General features: G+C 35.0%; 1 protein-coding gene across 1 annotated transcript; it reads left to right on the top strand.

Annotated features, from left to right (window-relative positions):
- Positions 1 to 281: 281 nt before the first annotated feature.
- On the top strand, positions 282 to 17,009 carry LOC114308790 (uncharacterized). Its single transcript, XM_082897487.1, has 14 exons — positions 282 to 734; positions 2,743 to 2,909; positions 3,924 to 4,027; positions 10,331 to 10,397; positions 10,862 to 10,954; positions 11,043 to 11,207; positions 11,300 to 11,440; positions 11,543 to 11,620; positions 12,112 to 12,224; positions 12,309 to 12,369; positions 13,769 to 13,936; positions 15,911 to 16,012; positions 16,401 to 16,490; positions 16,647 to 17,009. Exons 1-14 carry the CDS (start codon positions 458 to 460, stop codon positions 16,707 to 16,709), a joined length of 1,689 nt encoding a protein of 562 aa, XP_082753613.1. The 5' UTR covers positions 282 to 457; the 3' UTR covers positions 16,710 to 17,009.
- Positions 17,010 to 18,361: the final 1,352 nt, after the last annotated feature.

The raw sequence follows: 18,361 nt of genomic DNA, 5'->3' as shown, positions 1-18,361 counted from the left end.
AAATTATTTAAATTGTTTTATTTTGATCCTTAATGTATAAAAAACATTTTAATTTAGTTCCCAAATTAAAAAGTGTCGATAAATGTTATTAAAGTAATATATAATTTTACAAATCAAAATAATGGAAATCACTTATTTAGGATTGAAATTTAATTTTTTAAGTGAATTTCTACTACACATATCATATATATTTAAGATTAAAAGAAATTTTTACATTTATCCTTAGTTTAATTTTGTAAAAAAATAAAAAAATAAAAAATTATTATTAACCTTAGTTTAATTTTGGCCCGGCTACCGAACCCTGTAAACTCCTTTACCGTCCATATCTGACAAAACACATACAAAAACTGAATGACATAAACACATTCTTTACTATATCATATGTTCAGATCAATCAAACCACCACCAAAACCCTAAACATCACTCTCTCTCTGTCTCTGTACTTTGAGTTCCGTCAATGGCGACTCCGACGAAAATTCGCGAGGCGTTCGAGTCAGTGTACTCGGTGATCGCCATAGTGTTCATACTGGTGGCCTGCGTGGAGCTCGGGGACGCCGTCGCCGTCGTCGACGTCTACCGCCTCATTCAGTACGATCTCGCCGGCGCTCCCTTCGGATCTCGCCTCGCCTCCCTCAATCACCACGCCGGCTCTTCTCTCTTCGCTCCCGGCACCGATCTCTCCCGTACTGTTGTCATGATTCCCGTTCGTGAAGTTAACGTCACTTTCATTCGTGGTATGCCTGTGTGTGTGTGTGTGTGTGTGTGCAATTTATTCGAAATTGTGCTTAATGTCTAGTTAAAGCTATGTATTCATTGGTCAATTGATTGTTAATATAAGAACCTTGTTTTTTTGTTGGAATTATCTTAATGTAAAATTTAATCGGTGAGAAGTGATTGTTGGAAGTTTTAGGTCCGCTGATTTTATTTGAATTTCTGCTTGAAATGCAATGAAGTAGCAAAATCACTCTTGTAGATTTTTCCCTTTGGAAATGTTGATAGGCTGTGAGTTGAGATTCGTAAATCGCTTGCAGTTTCTGTAGCAAGTGACAAACTAAGATTATGAAATGGGAGTGTAATATTGATAGAGTTTTGATTTGACAGTAGTTGTAGCAGTAGTAGTAACCAAACCAAACCAATATTCTTAAAATGATTCATGTTAGTATAATCAATTAAAACATATAAATAATAATATAGTATGACCAATGCTAAAATTGAATCAATATCTCAATACTGAATGTCTGAAAATCGGGAAACAAATGAAAATTCAAATTGCTAAGCAACTTAGGGTAGATCTTACAAGCTGCTGAAAGATCTTACCATTGATGGTTGAGTAAATGCTTAATGGATGCATTAAAAGGCCACTACCCTGTGTTGGTCATGCTAATCTGAGGTCATGGGATGGGGGACGGGTTACAGACAAAAAGGATAGGTTTGTTTTTTTTTGTTCCTGCATAAATTCTTATAGCGTGAGCTTTGTCATTGTACCAAGCATTAACTTCAAACTATTAGAGGCTTATTTATTTTCTTTTGTTGTAGAAAATCAGAGTCTTGGTTAGTTTATAGGCAACAGTGGAGTTCTAAAAAATTGGCAACTCTTTCTCCTTTTAAAAGGGAGAAGGAAAGTTGGTGAATTTTAATAATTAGGTACTTGTGGTGAGGCGTTTGTCGAGTTTACTTCTGTCCATTTTTGGTGTTTGTTGAGTGATGTCAGAGTTTGTGATCCTTATCACCTTCTATATGCATGTTGGTGGTGCCTCTTTGTGATGGGGTACATTTGGAGAGAGCGTAACTGGTGAACTTTTGAGGAAGTAGAGTTGATTGTTAATAAAGTTAAAATGTCTACTGTATTCTTTTATTTTGGGAAAACTCTTGAATTAACTATGGTATATTTGCGGGAAACTCCTTACCGAAGGCTTGTACACCTAAGGATTAGTCGGGTTTTGATCCGGACACCACAGTGCCAATAAAAAATAAAAAAAAAGGTGTGCCGAAGCTTCATATCGGAAAATATTAGCAATTACCAAAAATGTATTGTCATTATTGTATTTGCACCTTATATTGGATTCAATGCACGAACATTTAAATAGTTTGAACACGCTTAAAATAGTTTGAATTTGAATTGCTTGTGCCAATTCTTCTCATCCAAGAACACACTTAAAACTTATTCTCTAGACTCACCCGGTGAAGACAATTTTGGTGTACAATTGACTTCTTAATGTTAGGAATTTGTGAGGCAAATTAATCATCAATATTACAGTCAAAGGTAAGAGCTGGTCCATAAGTTTTAAATTAATATATTTTCTTATTTCTGTATTTTATAATTTTGTTGTAAGAAGATAATTTTGATGTACAATTGACTTCTTAAATTTTGTGTTTGTTGGGAATCTGTGAGACAAATTTATCGCCAATATTATATATCAATGGGAAAAGCTGGTTTTCGTCTTGAATCATCTAAGACTAGACACTCTGTCTTCCTTCTCCTTCTTCCTATGTGATCCAGAAAAACAAGCCTTAGTGGTATAGAACTTTCTAAGTTAATAATATTTTTGGGAGATTTGAGCGCATAATACTGCTTTTGTTGTTGTTCCTTCATCAGGATTTTAATCTAGTTCATCAGACATGGTCACTTAGGTCCACCCATCCTCTTTCAATCCTAATTAACTTTGCACCATTTTGTCTAGCTTAAATTATATGATTTTTTACCTGATCAAGATTTTTATCTATGTGGCAACCATATGGCAGAATATATTGGACAGAGACGGCCATTAGGGGGTTTAATATTTTTACTTCCTCGGATGTTTAGTCCTGAAAACAAAGACAGCATGGATGAAGGTGATCAAAACTTTGGTAAAGAGATGAAGGACATATTGGTGGAACTGGAACGGTTACTTATACATGCCAACATTCCTGTGAGTAACAGAATAGTCTTCTAGTCCCTCTGCACACTTTTGATTATTCTTTATTGTTGTTTAGTTCTCACATTTAGAGTTTACTGGTTTCTGTGTGTGTGTGTGTGTGTGTGTGTTGTTATTTTCGGGGTCAACGGTAATTGGTAAGAAACAATTCACCCATCCATTTCAGATCCCATGCATATATCAATGTGCTGCAATAGGGTTTAAGATACCCTATACCAATGCCTATACAGTGCCTTTATTGCTGGTATTTATTATGCCTCATGATTTTGAGTTTGTCATTCTTTACGTTATACTGCTTCACGGTTCCTTTCTTTCCTTTTCCCCCTCTTGTGAATGAGTAACTGAGGTTTACTAAACCACTATTTCCTTATTTAACTAAAAACTTTTCACGTCATTGTCTGTTTTGATCATGTAAATAATCATTCGCATAGAATTGCGGTTGCTTCTAGTTCTTTTCTTATTTTATATTTCTGCCAATTGTTGTTCGACTAACATATCAAAACCTCGAGTTGGTATGTCCTGCCAGTCCCAGAAGGGGGTGGTGCAGTCTTCAAGTTACAGGAAGGACAATTTTTGTGTGTGTGTGTGTGTTGTTAAAGAGAAAAAAATAAACACAGCAAAAATAATTATAATTGTTGCCACTGACTTGAATATATACTAGTCGTTCTTGAAATTGCATTCGTTTCATTGGATTTCTAGTATGTGTTTTATATGTCATTTTATTTCAAAAGCATATCTGCAGAAAATTTTGCAGAACTCGTCAAATGTAAACTGCAGTGTTTGTTACTGGCTCCCAAATGGACTCGGGATACATATATATTATATTGCTCTCTAGGATTCTTAGAAACCATTTAATGGCCAGGACATTTGACTTTCTGTCATGTCCTATAATTTATTGGCCTACTCATTAATCAAGGTGTTTCACATCCCCAAATTTCTTTTCACTTTCTATATTTCAATGTGATTTTATCATGGAAACTATCTTGATGATGCTATATTTGGTTACAGTACCCTGTGTATTTTGCTTTTGAGGATGACAACATCAATGCTGTGTTAGCTGATGTCAAGAAGAATGATGTTACTGGTCAGCCTGCTACTGCAACCACTGGAGGGTTAGTTGATTATAGTCAGCATGTTTTGAGTCATTTAAAACTAAGATCTTCTAGATGTTTAACCTCAGAGCACTTTATGATTATTTTGATTCCCCAAATTTGGTTCTCTTGTGTCATATACTACATAATGTCAGACAGATATTTGTTTTCACTAGTAATGGCTGTAATGAAACAAATAACTGAGGAATTGGCTTTGTTCCATTAATAGTGGGGGCAACCAAAACCTTTATGGTGAGAGTATATCATTTTCCTGACATGATGTTCCATTTAAAGCAGGGGCAACACCCACTTTTATTGTAAGAGTGATTCATTTAGTAACCTGAAAGATGAGGCAAAGGGGATGGTAGCCTAGTTTCTGAATTTTGACATCCAGAGAGAAAGGAAATGGCTTCTTTTATGCTCTCTACAGTTTCAATCTACTGGTTGGTTAAGACTCTTCAGGTCCTTATGCCTTTAGTATGATCAAGATGAAACTCCTAAAAGTAAAGGGCCGTATTCTTGGCAAAATCTATTCTTTCGGGGGAGAATCTTGGCCCTTGATCATTTCCTTTTCAACCAGTTTACCTTTTGTAGCATGTTTCCCATGAGTGGGAGGTTCCTTTTCTATTTGTGCATCTCCTCCTTGCCTTTGTTTATTCTTTCAAGGGATCAAATAGCAAGAGTTTCCTTTTTGTATGGGTCCTTATGTGATTTCCTTTTCATATGATTTGGGGAGGGTTTATATAAAAGGGACACCTCCTTTTGGTGCTACCCCTATTGAAGCTCTTTCATACATTTTTCCCAATAAAGCCAACCACTTCTAAGAATTTGACTAAACATTTCTTTCAAGTAAGGAGAAGATGGGATTTTCCACTTCAAAGGAATTTAGATGTTAACATGCCACTTTCTGTGGGATTTGGAAGAGTGAGTTGACTGAAGGAGGGGAGGATGCTAGTTATAGGGAGAAGAAGTGGGGAATGCTTAGCGCTTTATAGATAAGTGGATATTTTAAAAAATATAGAAGGGAAAATTTGTAGTGCATTGTAAAGTACACGCTTGCAGTGTCTCACCCTTCTAGTATACCGAATACATAGGCTATTGAAGACTCAACTTTCCTTTGTTTAGAATATGTATGTCTTAGAGGGCCTCTTTTTCTTCTTCTTATGAGGTCAATACCCTCTCCTCTGGAAGTGGGATAGTAAGTCTTTATGTGGGCAAAATTTTAATTTCTTAGGCTCTGGTTGAGGGAGTCTACCTTGTTTACCTGACCTGGGTTGCGTCTGTTGGGCCTAGGTTTTCTCACATTTTAGAACAAGGCTCTTGCAAGTCTTAGATGCGCTACCTCAAATTGCTTCTACCTTAGTGATATGCAGTTAAGATTGCACTATAGACTTATGCCAAATGTTGTATTAAAAGGCATCCAAATCTAGAATGCTAGATTGTGGGTGTTTGGAAAGTTGCTATTTTAGTAGGCTATTTTAGTTTTTGGCTATTTTAGGAGGCTAAAATTTTTGTGTTTGAGAAGATAGTTGGATTTTTTTGTAGTTAGATGTGATGTTTGTGAGAGAAAAAGTGAAATGATTATGGATTTGATGTGACATTTTATTTTATTGGCTATTTTAGTCTATTTTGTCTTTTAGTGCTATTTTAGCCAAAAAAGCTAAAAAAGCTTCTTCCCAAACACCCCCATTATTCACCCAAACAAATTTGTGTGTGTTTCTTCCATTGGTTCCCTTTTTTTGCAAGGTAATAATATGAATAAAATAGCTTCATTTGAAGTTTTGCGGCAAAAAGGGATGAAAATCACTACCTTTGAAGCAAGGATGGTGCCATGTCTATGTTGGACATCTGTTGGACACTAACACCTTGTGGATGCTTCTAGACATGTGTCCAATACCTCGTGGACATGTCCATTATTCAAAAATAAATTTCACTATTTTGGACACTTTTATCGACACATCTCAAACACTTGCCACTTCCCAACATAGTCCAATGCCTCCACCATTTGTTTGATTTGAAAAAATTTGGCCATGGAAACCACAAACCAAGCTTGCAATGGGCCCTTTTAACATAGAACATTCTGTGAAGTACATAATATGGTAAGAGAGCTCAAAGTTATAGTCTTATATCAAATATAATATTCAAAATGAACTTGTTGTGCTTCATCTTCCACGTTTATGAAATGCTTAATATAGAAATGCAAAGTATTAATTCGAGTTACATACTTATATAGTTCATGTGTCTATTAAAAATAATTTATACATTGCCATAACCATGATATCTTTTTTCCTACTTTTTTGGATTTGCTTTAGGATCTGCCATGGCATTGTGTAAATATACTGCATCCTGGTCTATGCTATCTCAGACTACTACCTTTTGTTTTTTGTTTTTGAGAAGAGAAAAATTATCATTAAAAGCCAGCATTAAGGGAATACCAAACCTGTACGCAAAAGAGGAGACAAAAATGAAGTTAAAAAAATAGACGGCTACCTATCATCTATGAAGCACGGACACGTCGCTGGAGGCAGCGTATGGGTGTCGGACACGTGTCGGATATGGACACGCGTCGGACACGTGTCCGACACTCGACCTAACGTGTCCCAGTTTTTTTTTTGAATTTTTGCAGGTGGACACTCTTTCGGACACGCTTGACATGTCGTGGACACGTTGTAAATAGAAACCCTAACCAGAGACCTAACCTATTGAAGATAGAGAGAAAGAGAAAGAGAAAGAGAGAGAGAGAGAGAGAAAGAACCTGTCGAGGCCAGATCGAGGAAGAACCTGTTCGTCTCTCATCGTCTTCATCTCCTCTCTCTCTGTCCATCTCTCTTTGGTGTCGCCCCTCGCTCTCTGATCATGTCTACCTCTCGCTCTCGCTCTCTGATCGCCTCTCGCTCTCGCCTCTCACTTTCTTTCCCTCTTCCTTATACCGTGTCTGTCTCTCCCTCTTTATTCTTTTTATTCTTTTTTTTCTTTTTTATGCCTTTCTTTTGTAAATAAATAATCTAAATAAATACAAATAATATATTTATTTTTTAATTTTACATATAATATATAAAAAAAAATATATAAATTGAACGTGTCTCCAGCGTGTCATGTCCCATATTTTTTGAAAATTTGCATTTTTGCGAGTCTGTGTTGTGTCTGTGTCGTGTCGCGTGTCCGTGTCCGTGTTTCATAGCCTATCATTAAACCAATTAAAATGGAGAAATAAGTATGTTTCCTTTTTTTAATTTTGGGTGGCCTTGTGTGGCTAAATTGATCCAAACATGCTTTAAATTATGCTTTTTAAAGCTAATGTTTAATACGCCATCTTTTGTCAAACTAAAAGGAAATTGGTGTTTCAAGTAAAACTACATCATATTCTATCTCTGATTAAATCATTCGAGGTAAGATAAGAAGCCTAAGCCCATGATACTATGTTCTTGAGTGGGTAGGTGCACATTGCATGCCCGTTCCTATTTTGCACATTGTAAATAGTACTTGTACCCACTTTTTTGTCAGAGGGTCCAGAAATTGTTTGGTACTTTAAAGTGTATTTAAGGTTGTTTGGCAGTTGAAGTAGTCCGATCCATTGCACCCTACTTTCTCTTTTCAAAGGCCCTTAATAAATGTTTTATTGGTTTAGGAGCATTGTCCTTGGTTCTATTTCATCATATTAGGGTCGCCATCATTAATGTAAGAACTGCATGATTTCTTGGCCATCAAGGGAGATTAACGGGTTGTTTGAGATGTTCTAAATAAGTGTACTTTTTGACTTTTTATGAAATATGGGTTGGGTTTGAAGTGATGTGGTAGAGAGGTGATGTGACTTAAATAAGATGATGTGACTTAAATAGGATAGTGACTTTTTGACTTTTTGGCTTTTTCAAAGGATGCCAAACTTAGCCTAAATTAGTGCATTGCTGAACAAAAGATTTTTTTGGGGGTAAAAACAAAGTCAAATAACTTGTTTTGTGTACACAAAAGTTTTGAAATAAATAAAAACAAAAGTAAACATGTTTGGTGAGTTGTCGGAGGTAGTGGCTGCTAAAGTTGGTGGCCTGAGTGTTTGCCAGAGGTCACAGGTTGGCCAGAGGGCCAAGGTGGCTGGAGGTCACGGCCAACGACCGTCCGATCACTGGAGAATCGTCAAAAGATGGCCGGAGCTCGTTGCAGGGTCACTGGTCAGCAACCGGTGGCGGCGGTGCTTGGTGTGGTGTCATTCCAGTAAAATGTGAAGTTCCTAAACCAGCAATTAGCTGGATTCCAACCCGAGCAAGGACTCATTAACAAACTGGGAGCAGATTTCTTAAAATTGAAGACTATGAGCAAAATAGCAACCCCACTAAAGCAGAAACCTTCTAAGACAAAATAGGACAGCATAGTATAATAGAATGAGTTAAGTTATATTGGCCATATGAAATAAATACTAAGAGACAAATAACATGGTTATAATATTTAATAAGCATTAATATATGCCATATTACTAATAACACATGTATCATCTTGTTACTATCATCTACACAGTATACACTTGATTTCACATTTACATGATTTTCATTGTCTTAAATGGATTTTGTAACTTAATTGTCTGGAAGTTATGTTTGTTTTGGCATGTAGAGTGGTTATATAGCCTTTTTCTAGGTCCAGTTTGCTGAAATGTATACTCTTATGTTCTTTTCATTTACCCTTATTCATGGTGCTGATCCCAAATTTGGGATGTACACAATTAATTTACCTACTTTTCAGCATTGCATTCTGTTTCTGTATCTTAAATGTGTCTCCACCCTCTGCGCTTACAAGTGGTGTCGAGGGTTCTTGAATTTGTTCACCTGACTATCTAGCTTGGGTGACGGGCCAAAATAGAAATATAGCTGGAGTAACAAGTTAAAGAAGAACTTTCACGAGTGAAGAAATTGAGGGGAAATAAACAAGTTACGTATATGGTGGAGAAGGATTGCTCTGACATTTACTATAATGGGCTATAAAGCACTGGTACGGGTACGAGTACTGGTATTGGTGTGATATGGGTACGTCGATACGGTAAAATTTTAAAAAAAATAGGGTATGGGTACAGCTTTGGCTTGGTACGCTTGTAAAAAATATTTATTTTTAATTTAGAATAATGCAAAAAATAATTAAATGATTTAGTTTGTTGAGGTCCAACATATAATTAACAATTTAACATTTAATGCTAAAAGTAAATGTATAAATCAAAATTAAATGTCAATATATTAAATAACTTACAAACTATAGTTTAATTTTAAAATCATGCTAAGCATAAAACAAAAAATAAAAAATAAGTCTAGTGAAACGAGTTTTGTCTTTGTAATAGAAGAAAAATATTGTTTCAACTGAGGTACGATACGGCTTAGATATATACTTGGTACGTCTGGGTACGTTAAAAATTAAGAAGAAAAACTTGGGTACGTGTTTCGTGTACTCGGTACATATGCAGAAGTACCATACGAGGTACGATATGCCGGTAAGTACCCGGTACGGGTACAACATGTTTTTTGAAATACCCATGCTTCATAGATAATGGGTTTCTAGTGCTCTAACTTCTATCTATTTGGATTAGGTATTTCAGTCAATTTGGGGAGTGCCAACAGGACCTGTGATTCACTCTTTTTTTGTTTTTTTTTCCAGCCAAGTTTGAAAATTTTGAAGTTTTGAACCTTTTAAAAGATCTGGTTGAATATTCCTGAATTTTACTTATATATATATATATATATATATATAATTTCTCACGTTGAAATTCAGCTGACTTCAACTGGCTGAATTTACTTTCAAATTGGTAAAAAAATATTGAGGGCCTTTTCTTTCCAAATTCTGAATCTGAGTTGCTCTGAATTTTTCAGAATATTCCAAATTTCAGTTAATTTTATCTGATCCAAATTTGGACTAATTTGAATTTGGATGTTGTGTTAGAATCTGAAATTGTGCAAATTTTAATACCATTGGGAAGTTTGATAAGCAGTGGAGTTGTTTACCTTTCTTTAGCTTGTGCTGATGTTGTGATAAAAGCTACTGGTTTTCTATAAAATAGGAGGTTTCTGCTTTTACAGCTGTTGCTAATGGATTATTTGTTATATTTCTTTGTGGAGCTGCTGATTTGATCAAATAGCTATATTATCTAATGTATAATTAGCAGAATGTAGATATTTTTCTACTCAACTGTAGTCTTCTCCATGTCAACGTACTTTTGTTTTTTTATGATTGGCCGCTTTTTTCTTTTTTCTTTTTTCTTTTTTTGGGTCCCTTTTCCCCTGAATGTTGAGGCAGTATGTCATTGTTCTTGATGATCTCAACAATCACATCTTTGATTTTAAAATATTGCAGATACAAGCTCGTCGTTTCAGCACCAGAACCTAGGAAACTTGCATCTCCCACAATTACAAATATTCAGGTCCAGATTCAACTTCATACCCGCACACACTCAGAATGATTGAATTCATATTGTAGAACTTTACGTTAGTATGTGGAAGTCTTTGTGATTTGATATTCGTAGATCACCTTAAAATTCAATTTGCATTAAATATCCATCTCTTTTTGCTGTAACTTCGCTGTTTGTTTGTTGTTTATTTATTTTTATTATGTTCTTAAGTTGATTCAGATTTTTATATTTGAGTCCTTGGTTTTTGCTTGATCTTTTATTCTGAGCTCTTTTTTGTTGTTTTTTCAGTTGTAATTGAGGATCCTTGATTTGTTAGATAAGTTGTGTTTTCAGTCTTCCACTTTGGCTACTTTTATCACTCAGGTCACTGGTGGCGTGGAGACTGCTGCTTATGCTTTTAAGCTTTCAGATCCCACTGATGATGCTTATTGTTGTTTGAAATTGTTTGTGTTTAACTATTCGTGTTGTGTTGATAGGGATGGTTGCCAGGATTGAAAGCAGATGGAGATTCAAATCAACTCCCAACCATTGCCATAGTAGCATCATATGACACATTTGGGGCAGCTCCGGTATCTAAGTTAATTATTTTTAATCAAAGTAATTTTTATGATTTTTTTAAGAAGTCTGAGTTTTTCTTTGAATTTTAAATGTTTGTAGGCTTTATCAGTGGGAAGTGATAGCAATGGAAGTGGTGTTGTGGTGCTTCTTGAAATAGCTAGGTTATTCTCTCGTCTATATTCAAATCCTAGGACAAGAGGAAGGTACAATTTACTTTTTGGGCTAACTTCTGGTGGACCTTACAATTACAATGGAACCCATAAGGTGCTTAGCTTCTTTCTTAGACTACACTTTTCACCTCTATTTCTTTTTAAATATTTTGCCATCGACTCAATTTTGTACTTTACCTTGTGCAGTGGCTTCGAAGTTTTGATCAACGTTTACGTGAGAGTATTGATTATGCTATCTGCTTGAATAGTATTGGCTCATGGGATAATGAAATGTGGATTCATGTGTCTAAGCCTGCAGAAAATGCCTACATAAAACAAATATTTGAAGTAAGAAAATAGAATTTTCATAGATTGAAAATAGAAGCATTCTTAAATTTAATGAAGTTGCACTACAGTACTTTCTCTTGTAACCGATGGAATTTTGTGCAGGGTTTCTTGAATGTAGCAGAAGAATTAGGGCTTCAAGTTGGTCTCAAGCACAAGAAAATAAATATTTCTAATACTCGAGTAAGGAGATATTCCTGAAAGCATAAATTGTTTAAATCAGTATATAACATAAATTCTAATCAAAACAGGACAGGAACATAGTGAAAACCCTTTTTTTTTTTTTTGTCTGGGGAAAAGAACCCCTAAGAACATCAAATATGCATTATGTATGTAATTTGCTCTTCTCTAATACCAGCTAAGATATCAATTATTATAACTTATTTTTGCAATTACCTGTCGCCACCATCAAGAACATAATTCTTGTGCAAAAGTGATCTCCTCGCCATTATGATTCCTATTCTGCCCTTTCAGCCTGTTATGAGCTAAACATGTCAGAAGTGACAAAATGTTCATATAATTTGCTGTTAATGCCATGCTTTTAATTAATCATTGCAGATTTATATATAAATTGCAACGTTTTCTGTACTGCCATAAGCATGATTTCCTTACTATGCTCGTGTATTAAAATTATGCTCTTTAGATGAGATGATAAAGCTGTTAGCCTGCTGTAGGTAGCCTGGGAGCATGAACAATTTTCCAGGCTGAGAGTTACTGCAGCGACCCTTTCTGAACTGTCTGTTGCACCTGAATTGCTAGAAAGCACTGGGGGTTTGTTTGATAACAGGTTATGATTTGGAACTAAACTCCCTTCTTCCAGAACAGCTTTACATCTCTCCTCCAGTTGTTGAGAACTTTGTTTTTTGTACAGACATTTTGTGAATGAAGCTGCAATTGTTAGAAGTGTCAAGTTGGTTGCAGAGAGTCTAGCGGTAAGGGTTTATAGTGACATTTTTTGAGGTAGAAATTTGTCATCATCTTTTTGTATCATTTCTTGTTCACGCAAATACACATTATTTGCTTACTCATCCATATTGATTTCTCTTTAGAAGTATGTATCCTAACATGTTGTCTTTGGCTGTGAGTGGCATTTTTCTTCTTCTGATGTGGAAGTAGCTGAACCTTTGATCAATATGTTTCTTTCTTGTTTTATTATTTATTTTGTTATTTTTATTTTTTGGATAAGAATCTATGATTGGGGGATGTGCATTGAAAGAAATCATATTAACCTTAATAGAACATGACACAGTTAGCATTTATGGAACTCAGGCTCTTGGACCCCTATGAAGTATCAGTATTCCTAATATCATGACCATTTGCTTTCATCATCAGATACCTAAATGTAAATAATTAGCTTAAAAGTAACTAAAATATTTTCTGCGGAGTTTGTTGAAATGCCAGCATCGTTTTGGACTTGTTGCAATTCACTTCACAGATTGTGCAGTGCGTCCTGGCTATTGTGCTAAAGGGTTGGGCTAGTATTGCCAAGTTCCACGTGCCACAATTAGTCAATCTTGTTTGATGCATATACTTTTATCCATAGATGCAACAGTTTGTTAACCAACATAGCTCTGAAAGTTAACCTTTTTCCTTCTAACCTTACTGTTAACTGTTTCCCATCTGAATCTATCATTTGGAGGAGATTTTGAAGCTTTAACGCTTGATTGGGAAGGGTTTAGGGGTTAAAATTCTATTCTTTGGAAATGCACAGTTACTGGAGCGAGAATAGTAACTTTTTGTTTTGCAAAAGGAGGAAAGGAACAAGAAGAATAAGAGAGGGAATGGTGTTTAATGAATGATAAATGGTTGAAATTTCTGTTATTTCACTTTGCATGAGGTGCTTTGGAGGGCTTATACGAGATGGATTAGTATCTCACTAGCGGTCCCTTAGACATGCATCTATGGTACGATGTATACTTGTGTAATGATGGTACCAATCATATATGTTTTAACAGAATGTTGTTACAAGAGTTTTTTACTTTCCAGAATTGGATGCAGTACTAGAATATACACTATCTGTGTTCAAATTAAAAATTTTCATAAAAGAATTAAATTCATTAAGATGACTAAGATGTATTCATGTATATGTGTACGTATGAATGTATCTCTCTATATATATAGGCATGCATGCATTTGTCTTGTTTAACTCTCTGTTTTATTTATGTAGAAACATTTGAAAGATTTCCTTACTAATATCATTTTTGAACCTTTTCTTCTCTTTGACATTTGACACATGAAATTGTGCATTTGAAAATTTTGCAGCTAGATGTGATGTTTATAATCTTTAACAATTTCAAATGTCTGATGTGAGTGCCCCTTTATTATGTACAGAGGCATATCTACGGACAACAGGGAAAGAACATTAAAATATTTGCAGACAATAGTAGTTATGCTGTCAATCCTCCTTACATAGTATCCTGGTTGGATCTTTTGTCACGGACTCCTCGAGTGGCACCATTTCTCTCAAAGAATGACCCATTAATCATGGCATTGAAAAAGGTACTGGTGTTTTCTTTACTTCTCATATCCATAGTAAGTGATTCCATTTTGTAATTGCCAATATGTCCCTGTATGTACTGTAACCTGCAATAAAGGGTACAAAGCATGAAACAAAAAGGATTTTAAAAGAAAAAAAGAGAATTAGTGTTTAATCAGTTGTAAAGAGAGAGAGAGAGTACAAATTCAAGTTGTTAAGTACCAAAAGGTGGTATATTTTGTAGTTCTTTTTTTTGGGTACATTTTTTTTAAATGTCAAGGAGAGAGGGTGGAGTCCCCAGCTATGGTATGTGAGTGTCCCCACATGTGCATTGTGTTAAAAGAATTTAAAGAAAAAATGAGAATTAGGACTTGTTTGGTTTGTATCTCCAGATACAATTTTTGAGAAATTTTTTTAAAATTTTGTTTGGTTCAAATTTTTTGAAAAGAAAATTCCAAAATCGCTTTCTCTCTTCTAAACATCAATCAATCACTTTTTCTCTCTCATTGTCTCACACACATTTACTCAACTATAACAAAATATCAAATTATTTCAAACTCCCAAACTCCAAAACTATTTTCAAAATATACAACCAAACAAATCAAAAAAATTTCTAGGTTGCGTTTGGTAGAGTTTTCTAAATATGATTTGAGAATAGAGTTGTATTTTGAGTTTGTGAGTTTTAGAATTATGATTTGAGTGTGGAAAATTTGTTCGATTAATGAGTTTTGAATTGAGTGGGAAATTTTTGATGTGATATATGATATTTGATACAAAAACTTACAACTCATAACCAAACACACAACTCAAAATTCTATTCAAAATTTATAATTTTTTTAAAAAAATTCGGAAAATATTTTTTATTGAATATATAAAAATTAACATGTGTCAATTGCCCAAAAAAAAAATTACGTACTGTTCCGGTCAACCGGCCAGACGACCGGTGAGATGTCCTACTGGACGTCCGGTGGGACGACTGGTTAGACCAAATTTTCCAGCCTTCGACAGAGTTTTCAAAAGTAAGTGTGAAATTAATTTTTGAAAACCGTAAACAAACACGGTGTGCAAATCAAAGCCTGGAATTAACGTTCTAAGGCTCTAAAGCTCTACCAAATAGAACCCTAAACTCTCTCTCCAAATTTTTTTTTTGAAAATTTATCTCAAAACACAAACCAAGCACACCCTTAGTGTTTAATTAGTTGTGTATATATATATATATATATAGAGAGAGAGAGAGAGAGAGAGAGAGATCTGAATAGTTCAACCATTATTAAAATGTACTTATGAGTGTACAAATTGTATAATTACTTGTGATTCTAGTTGTTTAGTACCAAAGTGGTATATTTTGTAATTCTTTTTTAAAGCAATATCAAAGACAGAGGGTGGCGCCCCAGCAATGTTATGTGAGTGGCCCCACATGTGCATTGTATTACTAAAAAGTGGTATATTATGTTACAAATTATGTTTCTTTTTATGTGATGAAGGTTTTCATTAGATCTTCTACGTTCTCTTCTGTAAACACCCAAAAAAGAAAAAAAAAGTTGAGAGGAGCAATCCTCCACACCTTACCTCATTAAGAGTTCTTTTCATGACCAATTAGTTTCATCTATACTCCGTAGTTGTTTATACTTGAAATATTCAGTATCATTTTCTTGCTGCTACCAATACTCCTGTTATTAGTGTTATTGTTGTTATTGCTCCTTTTGGTCAGTCCTGTTGGAGTGCACATGAATTGTAAGGTTGATTTTGGCATTAAAAGAAAAATGAAAAATGAAAAAAGAAAATAATGTTGCATACCTAATTGCATTCTCAATTTCTCACTTCTGATTTGCTTGCTGTTTGTGCATGTGCGTGGAGGTATGCTTGTGGGATCAAAATTTTAATTTGAAATTTCATGCCAAAAAGTAGAGCTAACGTGCTTTTATGAAAACACTCTTTTCTCCTTTTTCCCTCCTTTTTCCTGTGCTATGTTTAATGTTTGATCAATCTGGTGCCAGGAATTAGCAGATCATACAGTTGACGTGAATTTACAGCATGAGGTGCTTGATGGGATGTTCACGTTCTATGATTCAACTAGATCAAGGCTTAACATTTATCAGGTCCTCTTCTCACCCTTTTTTTTCTTTTTTCCTTGTTCCAGCGTAATAGTTGCAGTCCTGTCATACTTGAATGTAATTAATTGAAAAGTCTGAGTACATACGTATTTTGCATTGAAGAGTCTTCCAGTTTTCTCAGACTTGTAAAACCCTCTGATCTGAGTCGAAGTTTTAAGTGCTCAAAAGGAATTAGATGGCCGTATTTTAACTTTTAATTCTGTTCTTATCTCTCCTTAATTTAAAATGATGTTTCCTTAAGTTCAGAAAAAGGGAAAAGAAAATCACATATAGTTGGCACGTCATTAAAAATATTGTTAGAAAATCAGAAGAAGATGATTACTTAACAAATGTTCTTGGTAAAAGTAGCTCACCGTTTGGATGTGTATTTCAGGTTGCCAGTGTTACATTTGACCTGCTTTTGCTACTAGTTTTGGGATCGTACCTGATAATCCTCTTCAGTTTTCTTGTTATCACCACCAGAGTATAATTTCTCATCCCACTAACACCTTTTTTTATTTTATTTTATATATGTTTGTTTGTTTGTTTTTATTTATTTATTTATTTTTGTAAAGGATATTGTGAGGTTTAATGATTAACACAAAAACCAAAACCTAATAATGCTGATGTTGCTCAACAGGGTCTTGATGATCTCATCAGTCTATTCCGCCGTCCTCCATCTCGTAAAGTAAAAACTGCTTGATGATGGTTGCAGCGAGATATAAAGGTTGAAGTCTTCTTCTGAACTGCTGATTGTCCGTGTAGCTTATACCTGGTCCACCTTTGAGTGAGTTCATTGACGGTTTCTTACCTCATGTACGTTAATATCTTTTCACGAGAGAGATCGTTTTACTGTTTGACCTTTAGGTAGATATTTATATATTTTGAGACAATTTTAGCTGCCCAAAAAAGAGAAACAATTTTGTTGAGATATGTCAGTTAGCAAATGTAATCTTGTTTCCGGCTTTTTCTATGAAACACTTTTAAGGCTTGTTTTCTTGCATGCTTTGCGTGCGTGTGTGTGTGTGTGTTTTGGACTTGAAAAGTGGGGATCACCAATGGCTGGAATGGAAGAGTGTCTAGACATTAGACCTTCGACTGCAGACACGTGTATGGTTGTGGTGTAAAGGAAGTCACACCCGGGACTAGGTGTGGGTGATGTGAGTTCTTTTAATTTTTTGCAGGATAGTGGTTTATGTGTCACGTGTATAAAGATAAACAAACCGAATGACAAAAAGCGGAGGGAAAATGATTGTGTTTCTGAATTATTTTGAATGGAGAATCTTTATACTTACTCACGGGGCAATTTTGCTATTTATTTGGTACCAGAAAATATTTGATGGTGTAAAGGAATATGTTTTTGTAGTGGGATAGCTATTGTAGTGACTTTGTTTTTTTGTTGTATGATTGTAGTGACTTTGTTTTGGTATACAATGTTGTGTATCAAATGTGTGTAGATCACTCAAATGTGTGTAAATTGTTTTTTGACATGACAAACAAGACTTTGGAAAGAGAGGCAGTTGTCAGTTCCAGCGAAGTTTATTCATGAGTACGAGGAACAGAGGACAAAAATATCAACATTAAGGTAACAAAAGGGTTAACAAAGATAACAGATCCTATAAAAGTGTTAGGATAAAAGAGTTGAAGTGTTTTTTAAAAAATAAGAGTAGTAAGTTGTCAGTATCGGACTCCTGTTGCGTATCGGAGGTCAAGAACACTAGCAGTCAGTAGATATAAACGTAGTTACTGTGGTCATGAACCTATTAGAGCGGCGTATGTTCGCAGATGGTATGTACATAATATTTCGAAATACATTAAAGAGAATAAGAGGGGAGTAAAGAAGTTATAATTGTATGATGAACAATTAAGGGACGTTACATTTGACAGCAGAGGTGTGGTGAGATTGCTAAATGGGATTGAATTGGGAAATAAAAGATGTGATCGTCAATCAGACAAAATCATGGTTAATGGTATAAAATTAATTGTGAATGTTCAATTGGGACAAGACGCAAAAGAGGAAGTTGTGGTGCATCACGTTCTTTTTTTCATCATAAGTGATAATAGTCCATCAAATTTCATCCCCACCTGATAAGATATTTATTGGTGTCGGTGAGGGTAATTCTGAGATTTGGATTGTTGATCCTGATCAGTCCGATAGGTTTCGTAGGTTGAAGAAAATGAGATTCAAACTTGTCGGTAGCAAGGACAAAGAGTATATTTGATAGGGTAGACGTTGTGGATCGGTTTTGCCCAGTGGATATTTGGACGGACTACAAAGATACATTATTGGGAAATGTGGGGAGTATTCAGAAGGGTGCGATACATTTAGTGGCTGCTGCTGTTAGCGGAAAAGAA

Source organism: Camellia sinensis, chromosome 12 (assembly GCF_055761805.1).
Source record: "Camellia sinensis isolate YWXY chromosome 12, ASM5576180v1, whole genome shotgun sequence".
NCBI lineage: Eukaryota > Viridiplantae > Streptophyta > Magnoliopsida > Ericales > Theaceae > Camellia > Camellia sinensis.
The sequence above is the reverse complement of the archived record's forward strand: the minus strand, read 5'-3'. Positions and strand labels throughout refer to the sequence as shown.